Source organism: Eschrichtius robustus, chromosome 10 (assembly GCF_028021215.1).
Source record: "Eschrichtius robustus isolate mEscRob2 chromosome 10, mEscRob2.pri, whole genome shotgun sequence".
Classification (NCBI taxonomy): Eukaryota; Metazoa; Chordata; class Mammalia; order Artiodactyla; family Eschrichtiidae; genus Eschrichtius; species Eschrichtius robustus.
The window spans coordinates 33,890,323-33,912,327 of NC_090833.1; the positions used below are offsets into that span (position 1 = coordinate 33,890,323).

The window sequence follows — 22,005 nt, forward strand, 5'->3', positions numbered from 1 at the left end:
CAGTTCTGAGGCCAACCATCAAAGTTCAAAAAGCAACCATCAAAGTTCAAAAAGCAGATGGTGGCCCAATTCCTGGAAATCTCCACCCCTTCCCCAAAATAGTTGGAATAATCCTCCTGCTCATTAGTCTATGAAATTACCCAGCCCATAAAAACGAACCACCCCATATTTCAGGGCCTCTCACCTTCTGAGGTGGCCCACATTCCGTCTGTGGAATGTGTTTCTCTCTAAATAAACCTACTTCTTACCTGTCACTTTGCCTCTCACTGAATTCTTTCTGTGACGAGACATCAAGAACCTGAGCTTCATTAAGTCCTGAGACCAGGTGTGTGATCTCAATTAAAAGACCATGGGTTCAAGGACTTCCTTGGTGGCACAGTGGTTAAGAATCTGCCTGCTAATGCAGGGGAACACGGGTTCCAGCCCTGGTCCAGGAAGATCCCACATGCCGCAGAGCTACTATAAGCTCGTGCGCCACAACTACTGAGCCTGTGCTCTAGAGCCCACGAGCCACAACTACTGAAGCCCACACACCTAGATCCCATGCTCTGCAACAAGAGAAGCCACCGCAGTGACAAGCCCGCGCACCGCAACGAAGAGTAGCCCCGGCTCGCCGCAACTAGAGAAAGCCTGTGCGCAGCAACGAAGACCCAACACAGCCATAAATAAATTAATTAATTAATTAATTTTTTTAAAAAAAGGCCATGGGTTCAAGTCACAATCTGGGTTTGTCCGGGTTCAAGTCCCAATTTGACCAACTTTCCCCTTTTTGCGTGAGACTTTCCTGATTTTAGCACTGAAAGTCCTGCATCCCAGGAATACCCACCCCACACGCATCCTGGACAAACCAGAACAGTTGGTCACCCTCCTTCTGTGGAGAGCGACAAGGTCTCTTCTTGCTTCCATGGTTAGGCAGAGACCTGCATTGACAGCAGGGGGACCTTGACCTCAACTGGGCCTTGGCATCCTGAGCCAGATATCTCACCCCCTCCTGTGGGTGGATCAGAGGCCCTGGTAAGGACTTAGGGTGAATTAAAAAGGTGCTTTCCTGTCAAGTTTGGGGTCAAGGCCAGGATCTAGATAAACTCTATGATGGATAATTGTCAACCCAGGATTAGAGTCAAGACGTGGGACCCACCCATAATTAGGCATGTATCGTGTTAATTCTTGCTTTGTAGATCACCTTCAAATACAGAGTCCTTTACCCTTATGGTAATCTTTTTTCACTTTGTAAAGCTAGGAAACTTGTGATTGTAATCTCCCTCTTTTAACTGCGGCTGAGGTAAGTGTGGTGGTTCAGACCCTCCCAGGAGGCGTGTTTGGGGGCAGCTCAGATGACCACAAGGTCAGGTTTTAAGGGAAAAAATAAAATACAATTCCAAATATTAAATGTGGAAACAGAAACTTACTAAGAGGACAATGGTAGCCAGGAATGCCAGACTCCTCCCCACCTCTGACGTTCAAAGACCAAATCAGGTAATTTCATTCTCCCTGAGGCCAGGAACAGCGCAATTAATGAATAATCTATTATGCTGCTTTGTACCACACCCAGTTTGGGTTCAGTTTCAGCCACCCTGCAGCTAACCCTTGTCCTGCAATGATTCAGGGCTGGGCTGGGAAGATAGGCTTCTGGGGCCAGGCAGGAAAATCTCTGTGTCTCTGTCTCCATCTCTCTCACACACATCAGAGAGGAGCACGAGGTGGGAAGAGGGGCATCTGGACCACGTCTTGGCTTCTGCTTGCCATCTCCACTCCTCCTACTAATTTGATCTTGGTCAAGTCACTTCCTCTGCACCAAATGGGGACAACAGGCCTCAGGAGAGTTGTAAGGGATAGGACAGGCAGCAAGCCATTCCACTGTCAGGCACTGAGAAATAAACTCAGTGGGGACATCCCTGGTGGTCCAGTGGTTAAAACTCCTCGCTTCCACAGAAGGGGGCATGGGTCCAATCCCTAGTCTGGAACTAAGATTCCCCATATGCTGCACGGCACGGCCAAAAAATAAAAATAAATAGATAAAAAATAAACTCAGTGGGGTGTTAAACCCAGCGATGACTAAATCTTTTTGCAGGGTAGGGAATTCACAGCACAAAGAGCCTAATCCCATGGCATCAGGCCAGCTAAGCACCTTTGGGATAGCAGCAGCCAGAATGGGTGCCACCCCCTGCTTTGTGCCCTAGTGGGCTGGCCCGCTACGCCTAAGAAGACCTGCTGTGGCTTTGACGTGGGCCCAGCTGGATGGGACTGGGCAGGATAGGACAAGTGGCGTGGGGTAAACCTGGCCCGGATCGGTGTTCTGGCCCAGCCCATGGGCGAGGACCTCACAGTGCTAAAGGTCCGCTATGGTCCTCATTTTCAGGCAAGTGCCTGCTTGTGGGGAAAGTAAAACTCCTGCTCTCTGAATTGCTGAGTCCTTAAACTCATTCATGCACTGATAAACACAGGCACGCATGTGCAGTACATGCACAGACACAAACACCCAAACAGATGCACAGGTACACACCCACCCACAGGGGTACACGAGCACGTAGGAACACCCTGATCAGTGCAGTGTTCACACACAGACTTACACACACAGTGCACACACATTCGCACAAACTTCACCCACATATATGCATGCACAGTCCTATACCTGGGGCAAAGGGAGAGACGGCCCACCTGGCTTGGTGCCACCCACCCACTTCTGTAAGTTTCCCTCATGGCTACAAGTCTGGAAGAACCTTGGCAGTGGAGGTAAGGTGTTGGAGCCAGGTGGGGTGGGATGGGGGAGAGGAGTTCGGCACAGGGGTCGAACGCTGCTCGGAGGCTGGCCGGCCTCATCAGTGGAGGCCAATAGCCCCTTTGCCAGAGGACGTCCACTTGGTTTACTGAGCCTCGTTTTCCTTTTCTGTGAAGTAGGGGCAATAATGGTCATGACACTTCCCCTTGGGGGCTGAGGTAGGATCCAGGGTGTAATGAGTGTGAAAGAGCTTTCGTCATCATTATCTGGAGCTGAGGGCTCCAGAGACAGAGCTGCACCACCTCTTAGCTGTGTGACGTCAGGAAGGTTGCTTCACTTTTCTGCCTCAACCCCTGCATCTGTAACAGGGAGCAAGGTAGCACCTAAGTTCATACAGGGGAAGCACTTGGAACGGAGCCTGGCACATAGCAAGCACCCAAGACTAAGAGTTGTTATTGCCATGGAGGTGACTGTGAGCTCCAGGAGAGCATGCCCAGGCCTCTTATGGCCCCTGACCCTGAACCTGGAACCAGAGCCGTCCCCCAGGTGTGAAGGGAGAGCGCTGGGAGTGGCCAGAGGAGCCAGGACTGTTGATGCTGGCCAGGTCATGTTGATTTCAGCAGCCATGACTGGCCCCCTCACCCCACAGCCCACCATGGGCACAGCACCAAGGCTGCTTTATCCCCCTCCCATGTTTTTCACTAACACATCCCATCCTCTCCATCCCCTCTGCCCTGCTTCAGCCCAGGCGACTGTCATGATTACCTCAGCAATCAGAGGAATCCACCTAAAAGCGAAAACTGGTCCTCCCCCTCCCCTGCTGTAACCCCTGCAGCAGCTCCCATTGCCCTCAGAGTCCAAGTCCTTTCACACGGCTCCTGAGGGGATCTGGGTCCTGCCTGCTTGCCCACCTCTTCGCTGCAGGCTCCTGTGCCCTGGCCACACGAAGCACAGGCAGCCATTGCCTGTCTACCATTGGTTGGGCCTGCCTGGGGCAATGTGTTAGTCAGGACAGGTAGGCTTATGCTCTGTGACAAGCATCCCCACTATTTCTCTGTGGTTCACTCTACAAGTTTAATTCTCTGTCATGCTATATGAGTCAATTTGGGGCAAGGTGCCCTATTCACACAGTCCCTTGGGGACCCAGGAGGATGGAAGCTGCACCATCTGGAACATGTGGCCTCCTCATCCCTCCAGCCAAGGACGAGAGTTCTGGAGGGTCACCGGCAGGTCTTACATGCTTCAGCCTGGAAGTGGCACACATCACTTCCACCCACGATCCACTAGCTAGGACTAATAGTGGCTGCCTAACTGCAAGGAGGCTGGGATGTGAGGGGAGCAATGGAGTGTCTGGTGAGCATCACCGTGGGCCACAGACAGACGCCCCCCACCCCCACCCCCAACTGCTGCTCAAGGCGAGGCAGGGGTGGGGGCCCAGGAGCTGAGCCTGCTGACTTGCCCCCTACTTTCCCACCCGCAGCTCAGGCCCCAGGCAACTCCTCAGCTGCCACTAATTGCCAAGACCCCAGGGAGATCATTATCCTTGCTCTTCTTTCCTTAGATGATCCTTAGGACCTGTTTCTCTCAGGGCTCAGTGCAGAGAAAAGCTGTGCTGCTCCTTAGCAAGTGGAGGCATTTATCTTACAGACACTGAGTAAATCCCTTTCTGATTCTGTTTCCCTTGTCGAATTGACCACTAGGAAGCTCCGACGCAAAACCTCCCCTGTGTGCTGGTCCTGGCAGCACACAATCATAGCTTGACTCCCCCTCCATTTCAGGTGATCTCTTTTTGTTCCTGCATTTTCTTTCTGTCCCCATTTCCTCACCACGGCTTTTTTTATTTCCTTCTACCTGTGTTTTCTCTATTTCTGTAAGGCTTCTTACATCCTTTCTGGGATTGGATGGGCATTGTTAGGCAGTCCCTGCGTTCTGTGCTACTTCCTGTAGCTCTGGCAAATGCAGCCAGGGTTTTGGGCAAAGCTCCCTAAAGGAAGGTTGAAATGTCTGAGCTTCACAGGACAGACCTGCCGCCACGAGGCTGATGGGTACCTGGTGCTGTGTAAAGGGAGGGCACCTGGGAGCTGGGGGAAGGAAGGGTTTGGACTCATAGTGATGGGTACAGACAACAGTGGGCTGGGAAGAGCAAGCCAAGCAGAGGGAAAGGCAAGGGTGAAGGCCCAGAGGACTGGAAATGCAGGAGCAGGTACCAGGGAAGCTGTGTGGTGTTCTTTGTCTGGAAGGAGTCGTTTAGAAGATGAGCAAGAAAAAGCGAAATCTTGGGATATGGGGTGGGACCCAAGCTGAGTTTGGCCTTGATCCTGTAGGGCAGCAGTGAATGGGGAGCACTGAAGGGTGATCTAAGGTGGGGGCCAGGGAGGGAGGAATACAGCCAGGTTTGGTGTCCAGAACAATCCCTCTGGCTGCATGGGGAGCGTAGATGGGAGGGCCCAGTGGGTCAGCGAGACTGAGGGGAGGGGGTTTGAACTGATCAGCAGCAGGGCCAAGAGGAGGCCACATGATATCATATATTTGGCCACTAATGAGCCCTAGACCCTCTTACAAGCCATTCATGATCTAGCCCTGCTCACCCCTCCAGCTCGTGTTCTCCTCATTCACATCTTCCAGTTTACATGTATATGTGTGTGTGTGTGAATATATATATATATTTTTTAGCATCTCCTTACTAATCTTACCAAACCACATGTAGTTTCCCAAACATTCCACGTTCGCTTCTGTCTCAGGGCCCTTGCTCAGGCTGTTCCATCTGCCTGGGACACCTTCTCCCCCAGCTCACCCTTGTCCAGCCTACATGGCCAGCTCCTTCTCATCCTTCAAATCACAGTTCACGTGTCACTTCCTCTGGGAAGCCCTCCCTGACTGCCATGTACAAACGTCCATTATTGCCTATAGCACACTGGGTCCCAGTGGCCCAGACTCCGCTTATGTCCTCACTCATAGGACTCTTCACTCCTGTAAGGCTGGGCTCAGGCTTGCTCTCTCCAGACCCCCAGTGCCTGGCACAGGTGGTACTCAGTAAATATTGAGTGAACAAATACAAGGCCGGATGAGGAACGAGGGAAGGTCAAGATGCCTGGATGATAATAGTGGTAGTAATTATTACTGTTGAGCAAAGGATCTTAGTGTATCATCTCATTTCATCCTCATGACAAGTCTATGAGACAGATACTTTCTTTATCCTCATTTTACAGATGAGGAAACAGACTTCAGAAGTTAAGTCATTTGCCCACCCAGCTGGCAAGCACAGAGCTGGAATTGGAGCCTGGGCAGGCTGGCTTCAGAGGACACAATATTTCCCACTTAGCTGGGCTGAGCTGGGTGGGGAGGCTGGTCTGTCTGGTGAGGTGCTGGATAGGGGAGGGAACGGGATGAGTTCTCTCTACGGTTTTTCTACCTGTTTGTTTTCGCACACGAAGGGATGAAAAGCTAACAGGTCAGCAGTAGTTATGTGCCATCTCACCAGGTCCCTGGAAGTAGCCACAATTATAGCCTGTTCACCTGGGTGCCCTTCATAGCACGTCACTGTCCTCATAGAACTGACCACTGTCCTGGTCCTGCCCTCTTATGTCCTCTCCAGGTGGGACTCCGTGTGTCCTGCTGTCAGGTTGCGAGCCTCACAGCCCTTCTGTCCCATTTGTCTCCTGCAGATGTCATGGCACCCCCAGTACCGGAGCTCCAAGTTCCGCCATGTCTTTGGCAAACCAGCCAGCAAGGAGAACTGCTACGACTCCGTGCCCATCACCCGCAGCGTCCACGACAATCATTTCTGTGCTGTGAACCCCCACTTCATTGCAGTCGTGACTGAGTGTGCTGGTGGGGGGGCCTTCCTCGTCATCCCCTTGCACCAGGTAAGGATGCCTGCTAAGCTCAGGCCCAAATAGCTCTCTGGAGGCAGCGCAGGACAGAGGGAGAGTAGAAAGAGCCTCAGTTTTGGTTCCATATGTGGGTTCAAGTCCTAGCCCTGCCTGTTACCAGCCATGTGACCATGAATAAGTCATTTCACCCCTTTGAGTCTTGGTTTTCTCATTGAAAAAGTATACCTCTCCTGGGATTTCAGCTTCTAGCAGTTGTTTAGGACTCGTAGGACCTCCCCTCCACCCCACTGCAAAGTAATTCATTCATGAATAACATTTAATTCTTAATGCATTGCCGGGGAAGTCTCCAAAGCCTCCTCCTCTCTCCAAGAAAGGAAAAAAACCTTGAGCCGAAATTTAAGTAGGAGAGGTAAGCGGCAAGTGAACAGGAAGAACAGGCTTGTCCTGCGGCAAAGGTTGACGGTGTAAGTTGGGCCATATGCAATTGCTGATATTTAACAGTTTTTGACCCCCAAAATGGTGGTTTCATATAGACTAACTTAATAGCAGATCTTTTCGGAATCCTGAGTTTCTGCCTTGAGGTAGAATCTCTGAAGGGGCTAGAGGGATCCGGGCTTGGTAGTGCCTCTGGTTTGCAGCAGAAGCAGGTAGAAGGTTTCTCCAGAGGAAAGCATTTCCAATGTGAACAGGATTCCCACAGATTAAGATCAGGGAAATTCATCAACTGAGAACACCAAGCATGTAAGCCCCCATGAGTAAGCATCCGCTGAAAAAACAAACAACAGGCTTAGAACCCCTTTTAGAAGTTAAAATCACAAATATAAATTGGAATCTCATAGATCAGGTTTTCTGATCCCAATGCAATTGAGTTAGAAGTCAATAACAAAAGATAAATTTTAAATGCCTATTCATTTAGAAATTTAAAAATACTTGGAAATGAATGAGAATGAAATACATCACAAAACTTATGGGATGCAGGGAAAGTGGTGCTTCAAGGGAAATTTATAGCACTAATGCTTATATTAGGCATAAAATTAACAACTAAATATTCAACCTAAGAAGTTAGAGAAAGAACAACAGAGTAAACCCAAAGAAAGTTTGAGGAAGGGGGTAATAAAGATCAGAAATCAGTGAAAGAGAATCAAAGATCAATTAAAGAGGATCAAAAGAGCCAAAAGTTGGTTCCTAGAAAAGACTGATAGACAAACCTCTGGAGAGATGGTCAAGAATAAAAGAGGGAAGGTGCAAATAACACCAAGAACAAACAAACAAACAAAATGCAATATCAGTAGAGCTTCAAAATATAAGACACTAATCTGAGCAGTTTTATGACAATATATTTAAAAACGTTGGCAATATGGACAAATTCCTACAAAAAAATATAACTTGTCAGGACTGATTCAAGTAGAAATAGAAAGCCTGAATGGTCCTTTAACTATTTTAAAAATTGCATAATAAAAATCTCTCTTAAAGAAAACAGAAGAAGGAAAAGGCAGCCATAGAGTGAGAAAGGATATTTGCACAGTAATCATGACAAAGAGCTCATTTCCTGAATGTATAAAATGGACTAGGGGAAAAAAAAAAATAAACAGGTATCTCATAGCAGAGCAAATCCAAACGGTTACTAAACATTTGAAAAAGTGCTCAACCTCGTTAATAAACCACAATGAGATACCACTGCAACCCACCAGATTGGCAAAAATATAAAATCTAATAATAGTCAGTGATGATGAGGACACGGAGCCCTCTGAACTCTCAGGCACTTCTGGTGGCAGGTAAACTGGCACACGTGTGTTGGAACAAAGTGTGACAGTTTCTATTAAAGAGGAAAATGCACAGACTTGGAGATTCCACTCCTAGGTATTTACCATGCAGAACTGTGTGTTTATGTCACCAGAACACAAACACAAGAATATGCATGGGAGCATTGTTCATGTTATCAAAACAACTGCAAAAACCCAAATGTCCAAGAATTGAATAAATAAATTATGGTATATCCATAGTGTGGAATATACACAATTATGAAAAGGATCAAAATATAAACACATACCACCACATGGATGAATCATAAAGACAGTGTCAAGGGAAGAAACCAAATAAATTACAATGTCATTACCTAAAGTTAAAAACAGACTAAATTAAACTATACTTTAAGGGATGCATAAGTAGGTACAAAAATCTTAAAGAAAAGCAAGCAAGGGAGGATAGCCAGGATAATAGTTACCCCCTGGGGGAGGGAGGGAGTTATTGGAAAGTATTTCATAGCAGGCAGTCTCCTTTGTGCTAGTAATAGTTCATGGCAGTTATATGTTTAAATTTATTTTCCAACAATTCATTAAGCTGAACATTTACACTTTATGCACTTTTTTTATATTATATTTTACACAAACACACACGTAAGGGTGACACTAGGTCCATGTGGTTTTACAGACAATTTCTATGTAACTTTCAAGGAACTGATTATTCCAATCTTTTACAAACATTTCCAGAGAATAGGAAAAGAGGGACTGCTCCCCTTTTGTTCTGAGGCCAGTGTAACCTTGATTCCAAGACCAGACAGGAACAGATCAAGAAAGAAAAATTACAAGCCAATATCACTCAAGAAGATGAATGCAAAATTGTTAGCTAATCAAATCTAGCATTGAATTAAAAAAAGATATATTCTGAGCAAGTTGGATTTATTCCAGAAACTAAGGGTGGTTTAATATTAGTTAACCTATAAATGTAGATCATTACGTTGCAAATGAAGGGAGAAAAACCATATAGTCATCTCTATAAATGCAGAAAAAGCATTTGATAGAGTGCAATACCCATTCATGACAAAAAATCTTTGCAAACTAGGAAAAGGGAATTTCACTAACATATAGGAAACAGAATTGTTTAAACTTTTTGTTTTGAAAGAATCTCAACCCTACAGAAAAGTTGCAAAAATACTTGAATATATGATTATCCTTGACCTAGATTCACCAATAGTTAACATTCTGCCAAATTTACTTTTTATCTTTTTTTATATCTTTCTCTCCATATGTGTGTGTACAGAATCTAACTCAGGATCATGCATTATATTGAGTTGTCATATCTCTTAGTCTACTTTATTTCATTATATTGACATTTTAAAGCAGTTAAGGCCCACTGTTTTGTAGGACATTTCTCTTTTTGTTTGTTTTGTTTTTTGTCTTCTGTTTTTCAATTTTAAAATTTATTTATTTATTTATTTTTATACAGCAGGTTCTTAATTAGTTATCTGTTTTATACATATTGGTATATATATGTCAATCCCAATCTCCCAGTTCATCCCACCACCACCACCACCGCCACACCCCACCCCACCCCCTGCTTTCCCCCTTGGTGTCCATACTGCAGGACATTTCTAAAATTGGATTTGTCCCCTTGTTTCCTTGTGATTAGGTTCATGGTATACATTTTTGGCAAGAGTATTTAAACAAGTGATGTATCCTCAGTTCATTACATCATGTAACACGTGATATCAGTTTGTCCCAGTATTGGTGATATTGGTGATATTTGATATCTTTGTTAGTATCGTGCAAACATGATCATAAAGAAGGAATGTGAGAAACATCCCTTTAGGGAATTCCCTAGTGGTCCAGTGGTTAGGACTCTGCGCTTCATTACCGTGGCCCAGGTCCAATCCCTGATCAGGGAGCTAAGATCCCAGGGCGTGGCCAAAAAAACCAAAAAAAAAACAAAAAACAAAACTTAGCAAAAAGGTGCTGGCCTGCACAGTAAGATTAGAAAAATAACTTAAAGGTATAAGTATTGAAAAGGAAGAGGTAAAACCGCATTGTTTACTAATGTGATTGTCTACATAGAAAACCAAAAGAACATGGAGTCAAATTATTAGAAAAATGAGTGTTTGGCACTCCCAAACTTATTCTATGAGGCCACCATCACCCTGATACCAAAACCAGACATACAAAGATACTACAAAAAAAGAAAATTACAGACCAATATCACTGATGAATATAGATGCAAAAATCCTCAACAAAATACTAGCAATCAGAATCGAACAACACATTAAAAGTATCATACACCATGATGAACTGGGATTTATCCCAGGAATGCAAGGATTCTTCAATATATGCAAATCAATCAATGTGATACACCATATTAACAAATTGAAGAATAAAAACCATATGATCATCTCAATAGATGCAGAAAAAGCTTTTGCAAAATTCAACACCCATTTATGATAAAAACTCTCCAGAAAGTGGGCATAGAAGCAACCTACCTCAACATAATAAAGGCCATATATGACAAACCCACAGCAAACATCATTCTCAATGGTGAAAAACTGAAGCCTTTCCTCTAAGATGAGGAACAAGACAAGGATGTCCACTCTCACCACTATTATTCAACATAGTTTTGGAAGTCATAGCCACAGCAATCAGAGAAGAAAAAGAAATAAAATGAATACAAATTGGAAAAGAAGAAGTAAAACTGTCACTGTCTGCAGATGACATGATACTATACATAGAGAATCCTAAAGATGCCACCAGAAAACTATTAGAGCTAATCAATGAATTTGGTAAAGTTGCAGGATACAAAGTTAATGCACAGAAATCTCTTGCATTCCTATACACTAACAACGAAAGATCAGAAAGAGAAATAAAGGAAACAATCCCATTCACCACTGCAACAAAAAGAATAAAATACCTAGGAATAAACCTACCTAAGGAGATAAAAGACCTGTACTCAGAAAACTATAAGACACTGATGAAAGAAATTAAAGATGGTACCAACAGATGGAGAGATATACCATGTTCTTGGATTGGAAGAGTCAATATTGTGAAAATGACTCTACTACCCAAAGCAATCTACAGATTCAATGCAATCCCTATCAAATTACCAGTGGCATTTTTTTTACAGAACTAGAATAAATCACCTTAAAATTTGTATGGAGACACAAAAGACCCCAAATAGCCAAAGCAGTCTTTTTTTTTTAAACACTCAATGGTCTATTTTTTTTTCTTTTTTTAAAATTTTTATTTATTTGTTTATTTATTTATGGCTGTGTTGGGTCTTCGTTTCTGTGTGAGGGCTTTCTCTAGTTGCGGCAAGTGGGGGCCACTCTTCATCGCGGTGCACGGGCCTCTCACTATCGCGGCCTCTCTTGTTGCGGAGCACAGGCTTCAGACGCGCAGGCTCAGTAACTGTGGCACACGGGCCCAGTTGCTCCGCGGCATGTGGGATCTTCCCAGACCAGGGCTCGAACCCGTGTCCCCTGCATTGGCAGGCAGATTCTCAACCACTGCGCCATCAGGGAAGCCCCCAAAGCAGTCTTGAGGGAAAAAAACGGAGCTGGAGGAATCAGACTCCCTGACTTCAGACTATACTACAAAGCCACAGTAATCAAGACAATATGGTACTGGCACAAAAACAGAAATATAGGGGGCTTCCCTGGTGGCGCAGTGGTTGAGAGTCTGCCTGCCAATGCAGGGGACACGGGTTCGAGCCCTGGTCTGGGAGGATCCCACATGCCGCGGAGCAACTGGGCCCGTGAGCCACAATTACTGAGCCTGCGCGTCTGGAGCCTGTGCTCCGCAACAAGAGAGGCCGCAATAATGAAAGGCCCGCGCACCGCGATGAAGAGTGGCCCCCACTTGCCGCAACTAGAGAAAGCCCTCGCACAGAAACGAAGACCCAACACAGCCATAAATAAATAAATAAATAAATAAATAAATAAATAAATAAATAAATAAAAATTGTATAACTTTAAAAAAAAAAAACAGAAATATAGATCAGTGGAACAGGATAGAAAGCCCAGAGATAAACCCACGCACCTATGGTCAACTAATCTATGACAAAGGAGGCAAGGATATACAATGGAGAAAAGACAGTCTCTTCAATACGTGGTGCTGGGAAAACTGGACAGCTACATGTAAAAGAATGAAATTAGAACACTCCCTAACACCATACACCATATTTTTGAGTTTAAAAATAAACTCAAAATGGATTAGAGACCTAAATGTAAGACCGGACACTATAAAACTCTTAGAGGAAAACATAGGAAGAACACTCTTTGACATAAATCACAGCAAGATCTTTTTTGATCCACCTTCTAGAGTAATGAAAATAAAAACAAAAATAAACAAATGGGACCTAATGAAACTTAAAACCTTTTGCAAAGCAAAGGAAACTACAAACAAGACAAAAAGACAACCCTCAGAATGAGAGAAAATATTGGCAAATGAATCAACAGGCAAAGGATTAATCTCCAAAATATATAAACAGCTCATGCAGCTCAATATTAAAAAAACAAATAACCCAATCCAAAAATGGGCAGAAGACCTAAATAGACATTTCTCCAAAGAAGACAAACAGATGGCCAAGACGCACATGAAAAGATGCTCAACATCACTAATTATTAGAGAAATGCAAATCAAAACTACAATGAGGTGTCACCTCACATCAGTTAGAATGGGCATCATCAGAAAATCTACAAACAACAAACGCTGGAGAGGGTGTGGAGAAAAGGGAACCCTCTTGCACTGTTGGTGGGAATGTAAATTGATACAGCCACTATGGAGAACAGTATGGAGGTTCCTTAAAAAACTAAAAATAGAATTACTATATGACCCAGCAATCCCACTACTGGGCATATACCCAGAGAAAACCATAATTCAAAAAGACACATGCACCCGAATGTTCATTGCAGCACTATTTACAATAGCCAGGTCATGGAAGCAACCTAAATGCCCATCGACAGACGAATGGATAAAGAAGATGTGGTACATATATACAATGGAATGTTACTCGGCCATAAAAAGGAACGAAATTGGGTCATTTGTAGAGACGTGGATGGATCTAGAGACTGTCATACAGAGTGAAGTAAGTCAGAAAGAGAAAAACAAATATCGTATATTAACGCATATATGTGGAACCTAGAAAAATGGTACAGATGAACCGGTTTGCAGGACAGAAATAGAGACACAGGTGTAGAGAACAAACGTATGGACACCAAGGGGGGAAAGTGGCAGGCGGGGTGGTGGTGGGATGAATTGGGAGATTGGGATTGACATATATATACTAATATGTATAAAATAGATAACTAATAAGAACCTGATGTATAAAAAAATAAATAAAATTCAAACATTCAAAAAAAAATGAACAACTAGTGACACCTACAACAACAAGGATGAATCTCAAATGCATCGTGCTAAGTGAAAGAAGCTAGACTTAAAAGGACAAATATGTATGCATCTATTTATATGACATTCTGGAAAAGGCAAAACTATCGGGATGGAAAACAGACCACTAGTTGCCAGTGGCTGGAGTTGAGGAAGGGTTGGCTACAGAGGGGCAGCAGGAGGTATTTTGGGGGGTGATGGAACTGTGCCATATCTTGATTGTCAAAATAAACTGTATGCAAAAAAAAAAAAAGAATAATGAGTGTTTGGAAGGTGGCTGGATAAAAAATCAGAATACAAAAATGAATTGCATTTTTACATACCAAGAGTGCTTAGAAAATGTAAATATTTTCAGTAGAATAAGAGAAGAGTGAATACCTAAGAATAAATGAGCAAGACTTACTAGGCGAGGGCTTCCCTGGTGGCACAGTGGTTAAGTATCCACCTGCCAATGCAGGGGACACAGGTTCGAGCCCTGGTCCAGGAAGATCCCACATGCTGTGGAGCAACTAAGCCCGTGCGCCACAACTACTGAGCCTGTGCTCTAGAGCCCGTGCGCCACAACTGCCGAGCCCGCGTGCCACAACTACTGAAGCCCGCGTGCCTAGAGCCTGTGCTCTGCACCAAGAGAAGCCACCACAATGAGAAGCCCATGCACTGCAACGAAGAGTAGCCCCCGCTCGCCCTAACTAGAGAAAGCCCGCGTGCAGCAACGAAGACCCAACGCAGCCAAAAATAAATAAATTTTAAAAAAAAAAGACTTACTAGGAGAAAATTACAGAGGATCATTGAAAGACTAATATTGAAGATGCCCTAAGTAAATGGAGATATGTACCATGTTCATGAAGAGCCACTTTTTAATCCCTCCTCCAAATGTCCACAGCATTCTCCTTTTTATGACATATTCTACAACACATTCCTTTCTTAGGATGTCATGCCCTGAGTACTTTGAATTAGAGTCACTTGTGTTTTTCTGGTAGCACCTCCTAATGTACTTGCAATGGGGGGTGGGGGGGGAAGAACCAGTACTTTGCTTACCCATATATCACCTTTTGGACACACACAGTTGGCGCTTATAAATTTTCATCAATTGAACAAATCTGTTCTCCATTTCTATACTTTTGCCATTTTAAGAATGTCATACAAATGGAACCATACAGTATTGTAGCCTTTTGCACTTGACTGCTTTTACTCAGTATAATTCTCTAGAGATTCATCGAGGTTGTTGTGTGTATCAACTGCTCATTCTTTTTTATTGCTGAGTAGTATTCTGTGGTGTGGTTGCACACAGTTTGTCGAACCATTCACTGTTGAAGGCCATCTGGACTGTTTCCAGTTTGGAGCTGTTAGGAATGAAGCTGCTATAAGCATTTGTGTACAGGTTTCTTTTTTTTTTTTTTAATATTATTTGAATTTATTGTATCATGAATATCACTAACAAAACATCAGAGGGGAGAAGGAAGAGAATTTATACCTAAAAGGAATCAATTCAAGAAGTAGAATAAACATAGCAATATAAAAATATTAATTAGAAAACATACATACATATACAAGAATGGTCTATTGTGGAACTGAAGTTTCATTTGTGTGTACAGGTTTCTGTGTGAACATAAGTAAGTTCATTTTTCTGGGATAAATGCCTAGGAGTGCAATCCCTGGATCATAAAGTAGTTACATGTTCAGTTCTATAAGAAACTGCCAAGATATTTTCACAAATAATTTCATAGCGTAAGCAAAATATTACATGGAACATACTTCTCCTAAAAAGTTCTTTGCTGTTTATCTGAAATTCAAATTTTACTAGGTAGCCTCTATTTTTATTTGCTAAATCTGGCATCTCTATTCCCAGGTGATGCCAATGCTGCTGGTTTACAAACTACATTTTCAGCAGCTAGGCTCTATTCTAGTTCTTTTTTATCATTAGGAAAAACTTTCAAACCCAAAGGTAGGTTAAAAACAATATAATGAACTCTTCATACTCAGATTCTAGAATCTTGAAGACTGCCACTCTTGCTTCATCCATCCCCTTTTTTCCCCTGAAGTTTTGTTTGTTTGTTTGTTTTTTAAGATTTTTTTTTTGATGTGGACCATTTTTAAAGTCCTTATTGAATTTGTTACAATAGTGCTTCTGTTTTATGTTTTGGTTTTTCTGGCCGCGAGGCATGTGGGATCTCAGCTCCCCGACCAGGGATCAGACCCGCACCCCCTGCATTGAAAGGCGAAGTCTTAACCACTGGACCATCAGGGAAGTCCCCTCTGAAGTTTTTTTTTAAAGCAAATCCTGGACAGTTTGTCATTATACCCCCACAAAGTTCAGTTTGCAATTCTAAAAAATAGTAACATTTTCTGACATATCCACAATGCTAGGATCACAGCATCAACAATATCTCCTGTGCCAACCGATTGCCTGTTATGTAAAAATGCCTTTGATTGCCTCATAAATGCCTCTTTGCACCTGGTTTGTTTGAATCAGGATCAAGAAAGGTCCACGCATTGCATTTGGTTGGCATTTTCTTAAGTAACCACATCCAGTGTGACGGAACAGAGGGGAGAGGCTGAGAGAGGGAAAGGACACACATGCTGGTCCCATCGTGCAGTGCCTACCTGGGCAGATAGGCCTGCCGGCCCTTTTTCATGTAGTCAGCGGGGACAGGGCTTATGCTGTGCCTTTATTAGCCCATTTTCTAGGAAGTATTGCCCCATCATACAGATGAGAATGCTGAGGCTCAGGGAGCTGACTGCCTGAAGGACCCTGAGCAGGAAGGGTGAGGACCCAGACCTGGGCATGGTCTTGGGCCCCACTCTCATTCAGCTGACCTGCACTCCTGAGGTTTACCTCTGGTTTACATTGGCTCCTTGTCAGTTACCAGGGATTAAGTCCCATCCGGGCACAGAGAGTGTTAGTAAAGGAAGGAAGGAAGAGACAAGCTAGCTAATTCTTTATTGGAGCGTAGGATTGGAAGGCGCCTGGCCTCACCACCATGTCCCAGAAGTTATTCTCAGAAGGACCAGGCTGTCCCAGGTGGTGTCAGGTGTCCCGAGGGGAGTGACTTCGCAGTCCCTTCCTCTTGCACGCTGTGACCCAGGGTGAGCCCGTTGCAAGGTGGCTCTTTGCAGCCTAGGCAACCAAGGGCTGTGCTCTGGGAACAAAGGCACAGTGGGAAGGTCTGGGGACAGGCCCGCCCTGAGCCTGGGGACATGCCAGGTTGGGCTCTGGACCCTGGCGCCCGGCCTACAGCAGACCCACCCCATCAGAGTGGGAGGTGGACTTTGCTGTGAGGTGAGGAGGTCGGGAGGAATGCCAGCAAAAGCAGGCAGAGCCCTGGGGGTGGGCCCTGCAGCATCACTGGGAGTGGACCAGGCCAGAGTCGGGCATGGGCCTGAGGGGCCAAACGGACACATGGCGAACAGGTGCCTGGGAGCAGGGGGGAGGGGAGCACTTCACTGCTGCGCTCTTAGAGGCCAGCTGGACCCTTCTTAAGCCTGTGTCAGACCATGTCACTCCCTTGCCTAAACACCTCCCAGGACCCCCCATTGCCTGCACACAAATTCCTGCCTTTCTCATCAAAATCCTTCATCCCCATCCCAGCTGACGTTTTGAACCTTAGAGCCTTCCACAGCATACACCTGTCCCCTCCACACTCAGGTTCCCCTTCTAGAAATGCAGGGTGTGGGCTAGTCTATTTTACTTTTTTATTTGGGGGGGAAGTCTCTTCCAGTTCTAGGGGTCTCTTAAGCCTGGAAAAGAACATGTTCAAGGAATGGGTCCTCTGCCTTCAAATATCAAGGAGCTGGCCTGGGACCGGGGGAGTGGGATGGGAGTGGAGGTATCTATGTGGTCCCAAAAGACAGAGCTAGAACCAGAAATGGAGAGTGAGGGGAGCAGGGAGGGCCACAGGGAGGCTACACCAGGCTCCGAGTAAGAAACGCTTTCTCACAGTTCAGCAAGGTCTAAAAGTGGAATAAACCAGCTAGGGAAGAAGTGAGCTCCCCATCTCTGGAGGTAACCAAGCAGGGTTACCAGATAGCCTCTGCAGTTCACCATTTCCAGCCCTGGGTATGCGGTTCTGTGGTGAACATTCCCCATGCTCATCTGTGTATGTGTAGGGAGGGCTGATGAATGACGCTCTGCCCTAAACGTTCCTGGGAACATGATTTGCATTTTAGCAGCTCGTGTGTTCTCAGGATTAGGGAACGCTCCTGTCATCTTTCCCCTGCTCAACTCTCTCTTCTGGGGAGCCCTCTGGCTAAGTCTCACCCCCTCTAGTTAGGACATGACTCATCTGTCCACTTGTCCATCTCTCCATGGGCATCTCTCTCTGTGCAGGGTGACTGTCTCCATGCCCACAGCCTCTCCCCTCTTCTCTGACCTCCTCTACTGTCCTACCCATCAGTCTACCTTCCCTGCTGTCTGCTTTAGGATCCTCTCTGCTTAAAACCTACCTAAGGCCCAGCCTTTCTGACTTGAAATGCCTCCCCTTCACCCTAGCCTGGTCAAAGTCTCCCTTTCTTTAAGGCCCAATTGAAAGGCCTCCTCCTCCAGGAAGGCTTCTTTGATTAATCCCCCCCCCCCCCCGGGCCTTTCTTCTGCCTCTGCTTCTCTCTGTGAGCCCTGAGTACACTACATCCTGTCACCTCCACAGATTGGAGGCTCCTGCAGGGCGTGGACCACGAGTAATTCATCTTTTGCCACCACTTGCACGCAGCATAGGACCTGGCACATAGTAGGTCCTCAGTGAAAGGCCTGCATGATGCTGATGATAACTATGGCGTGAGGATAGCAAGAGGCAGACCAAGAGTGAGAGGAAGCTTTCCCAGTTCTCATCGTTCTGCCGTGGATGGAGTGGCTCTGATTGTCAACCCTTCTGATCCCCAGCTTCTGCATTATCAATGGGGATTTTTGCACTACTTCCTGGGATGGTTGGAGGTAAATAATATTAGCAGAGCCCCTAGCACAGGGCCTGGCACATAAATGACTCCCTAAATTATGATTCCTGAAGAAAATACTTGCAAACCTCTTCCTTATAGATGTGATAATGCGCTTGAGTCCATCAGTGGGAACACCATCAAGACATAAATTTATTCACTGAGGGCCCCCCTGGAGCCATTGCCCATCAGTTGTGTAGGAAGTGGTAGGAGCCCCCGATGGAAGCTTGGCCTCACACTAAGTACACCCCTGGGCCCCTCTGAAACATACTGAGCAACAATAAAACTGGGTAATTGTGATTAATTATTATCACAATTAATAAATGTGTGAGTTCTGATGAACTTAAACTGGTGAATTTCCTGAGAGCTTACCATGTACAGGCAGAGTCTTTTTCTTTTTTTTTCTTTCTTTCTTTTTTTCATTTGGCCGTGCTGCGTGGCTTGCGCATCTTAGTTCCCCGACCAGGGATCGAACCCAGGCCCCAGCAGTGAAAGCGCTGAGTCCTAACCCCTGGACCAGCAGGGATTCCCGAGGCAGAGTCGTAAGCACTTTATGTGTATGAACTCATTTAATCCTCATACCCACCCTATGAGATTCTACTACTGTTGCCATTTTGTAGATGAAGAAACTGAGGCACAGAGAGCTGAGGTCACTTGCCCCAGGTCACACAGCAATAAGTTCTGTAGCAGGGATTCAAACCCAGGAAGCCAGATCAGCCTGCCTGCCTAAACTCTTCTACACTGTGCAGCCTACTTCTGCCTCCCATGTCCACCTGGGCTGTGGAGAGGGTCTCCCGAGGCCATGACTCTGATGCTGTTCTGGGGACAGCCGGCTCCCTGTGAGCCCTAGAGGTCACAACAATAGTCCTACATCCTCTCCCATCCTGGCAACTGAGGTCCCCCACCCACCTGGCTCTGCCTTATGGGTCCTACAGTCCCATCCACTCCGTCTGCCCCAGGGCGGCCCCTCAGAGACTCGGAGGTGGTGTCTCTCCAGGCTGAGCGGCTGCCTGGGGTCTACAAGGAGGGCAGGTGTATCTCCTCTGATTTAGAGCCTGCACCCCCGTAAATCAGAGGCCTGTCCCTGGCTGACTGCTGGCCTAATGGGCTGAAAGGCAGCAGTGGCCTCCTAATTATAAATGTCCCTGCCCTGACAGGGCTTTTAGCAGCCCGGTCAATAGCCCATCAGACTGGCTAATGTCTGTTAATGTCAGTCCTCCACACAAACCCTTTTAGGCACAGAGCCTGCCACCCTCTGGGGAGCACCAGCCATCCCTTGCTTGCTGAGAAGGAAGAGAAGCTGTGTGGGGCTGGGGCCTCTGCTCTTAGAGGCCTGGGAGGAGCACCCATCAGAGCCAGGCGTGGCTCTCAGGCACCTCCAGGTCTGAGGCAGACAATGTACTGAGGCTCTCTTCCCTGCCCAGGGGCTCATTTTCTCTATCCATGGAGGAGCCAGACCCATCTGAAAGAAATGGAACTTTCGCTCACCTCCTCACACATCATTATCAAATGACACAAGTCCAAAGTCTTTCCTTTATTTTCTCTCTCTCTCTCTCTGAATGTGTATGTGAAAGTATTTTTTTTCCTGAACCCTTTGAGGGTAAGTTACGTACATCTTTGCTCTTTATCCCTAAATACTTGTGTGTTTCCTAAAAATAGGAATATTCTCTTACGTAACTGCAGTACATTGCCAAATTCACTCAGTTTAACGTTGCAACAATACTTTAATCTACCATTCACATTCCAGTTTGTCAAATAATGTGCTTTATAGCATTCCCCCTCCAGGAAGGGATCCAGTCTAGGGTGAGGTTTCTGAGACCCTTCCCTGAGGGGCAAGATCGGAATTGGGCAGAGTACTTCTGAAGGGGAGCCCGGGACCACAGCCTGTTTACAGAGCTACTAAGATGCATGCATAAAACCGCCGTGAACCAGAGTCTCGGTTGTCTGTCCCCTAGTTTGCCAGGGGTGAACAGGGGCGTCCTGTGTCTGTTCTCACAGCAGCTCCCTGCTTTGCTGCCCTAATAAGCAAGGCCAGGGACCATCACTGGTCTTTGCTTCGTCTCCCTTGGGCACGGTCTCAGGACATCCCACAAGAGTGCAGTGGTCTCTGCAGAGTTGGGGAGGTGAGGGAAGGAGAGACCGTGGGTATTCCCTGAGCTCACTCTGTTCTTCAAAATTAATTTTTAAATATCCTGAGACAGTTAGTTCTGTGAAGTCAAGTACTATGTCTTATGTTCACCCAGCGCCTCGCACAGGGCCCGTCCCCTAGGTTCCTCGTAAAGATGGGGTGAATGGGTGGGTGTTGGCCAGTTTTCTTCTCCAGTTTCTCCCTCACTTAGATATAAAAGTGGAGCCTTCCGGTGGGTGGGCTCTAGAACCTGAGGCTGGCTAGTGGATCCTTGCATTGGCAGGCAGAGGGCCTGGTCCTGGTCCCTGTACTGCCAGGGCCATGCAGTGTGGTGTGTAAAATGAGTGTGTTGGTCCCTGCCAGCTGCTGGTTTCTATGGATGAAATGGTGTAGTTGTCCCATGGCCCAGGAAATCTCAGCTTCAGCGCTATGTAGCCTGGGCTGTGAAAACTGTGTGTCCTCCTAGCACCTAGACGGGAATTCTCAGCAGGAAGGAGGGGAAGGGAAGGAAATGCTCTTTCTTTTTAGTTGAAGTATGACTCACATACCATAAAATTCACCACTTAAGTGTACAATTCAATGAGTTTTAGATATTCACGTGGTTGTGTAACCATCACCACTAATTTGAAAATAATTTTATCACCCCCAGAAACCCCACACCCATTAGCAGTCACTCCCCATTGCCCCCTCCCCCCAGCCCTAGGCAACCACTAATCTGCTTTCAGTCTTTATGGATTTACCTATTCTGGATCCCACCGCCCACCCCCGTCCCCCCACTGCATGGCATGCAGGATCTTAGTTCCCTAGCCGGGGATTGAACCCAGGCCCTCGGCAGTGAAAGCGCTGAGTCCTAACCACTGGACCGCCAGGGAATTCCCCCTATTCTGGATTTTTTTTCATATCATTATTCAGGGTTCTGAATTCCAGGTACCAGGGGATGTGTTCATTTGCTCAAGCAGTGAAACCACATCCGGTACATCATCTAGTGGAATCATGCAGTATGTGGCTTTTTATGTCTGGCTTCTTCCACTTAGCATGATGTTTTCAAGGTTCACCCACGTCAAAGCATGTGTCAGTACTTCATTCCCTTTTTTGGCTGAATAATATTTCATCGTGTGAATATACTACATTTCAGATATCCATTTATCCATTGATGGACATCTGGATTGTTTCCACCTTTTGGCTATTATGAATAATGCTGCTGTGAACATTGGTGTACAAGTCTTTTTGTAGACCTATGTTTTTATTTCT

At 45.7% G+C, this 22,005-nt stretch overlaps 1 protein-coding gene across 1 annotated transcript in view; it reads left to right on the plus strand.

Annotated features, from left to right (window-relative positions):
* Window positions 1-22,005, plus strand: part of CORO2A (coronin 2A) — a 65,175-nt gene that overhangs the window by 29,456 nt on the left and 13,714 nt on the right. Inside the window, exon 2 of the mRNA XM_068552425.1 lies at window positions 6,385-6,585. Within this exon, the coding sequence (XP_068408526.1) occupies window positions 6,385-6,585 (201 nt within the window). The remainder of the gene's footprint in view (window positions 1-6,384; window positions 6,586-22,005) is intronic.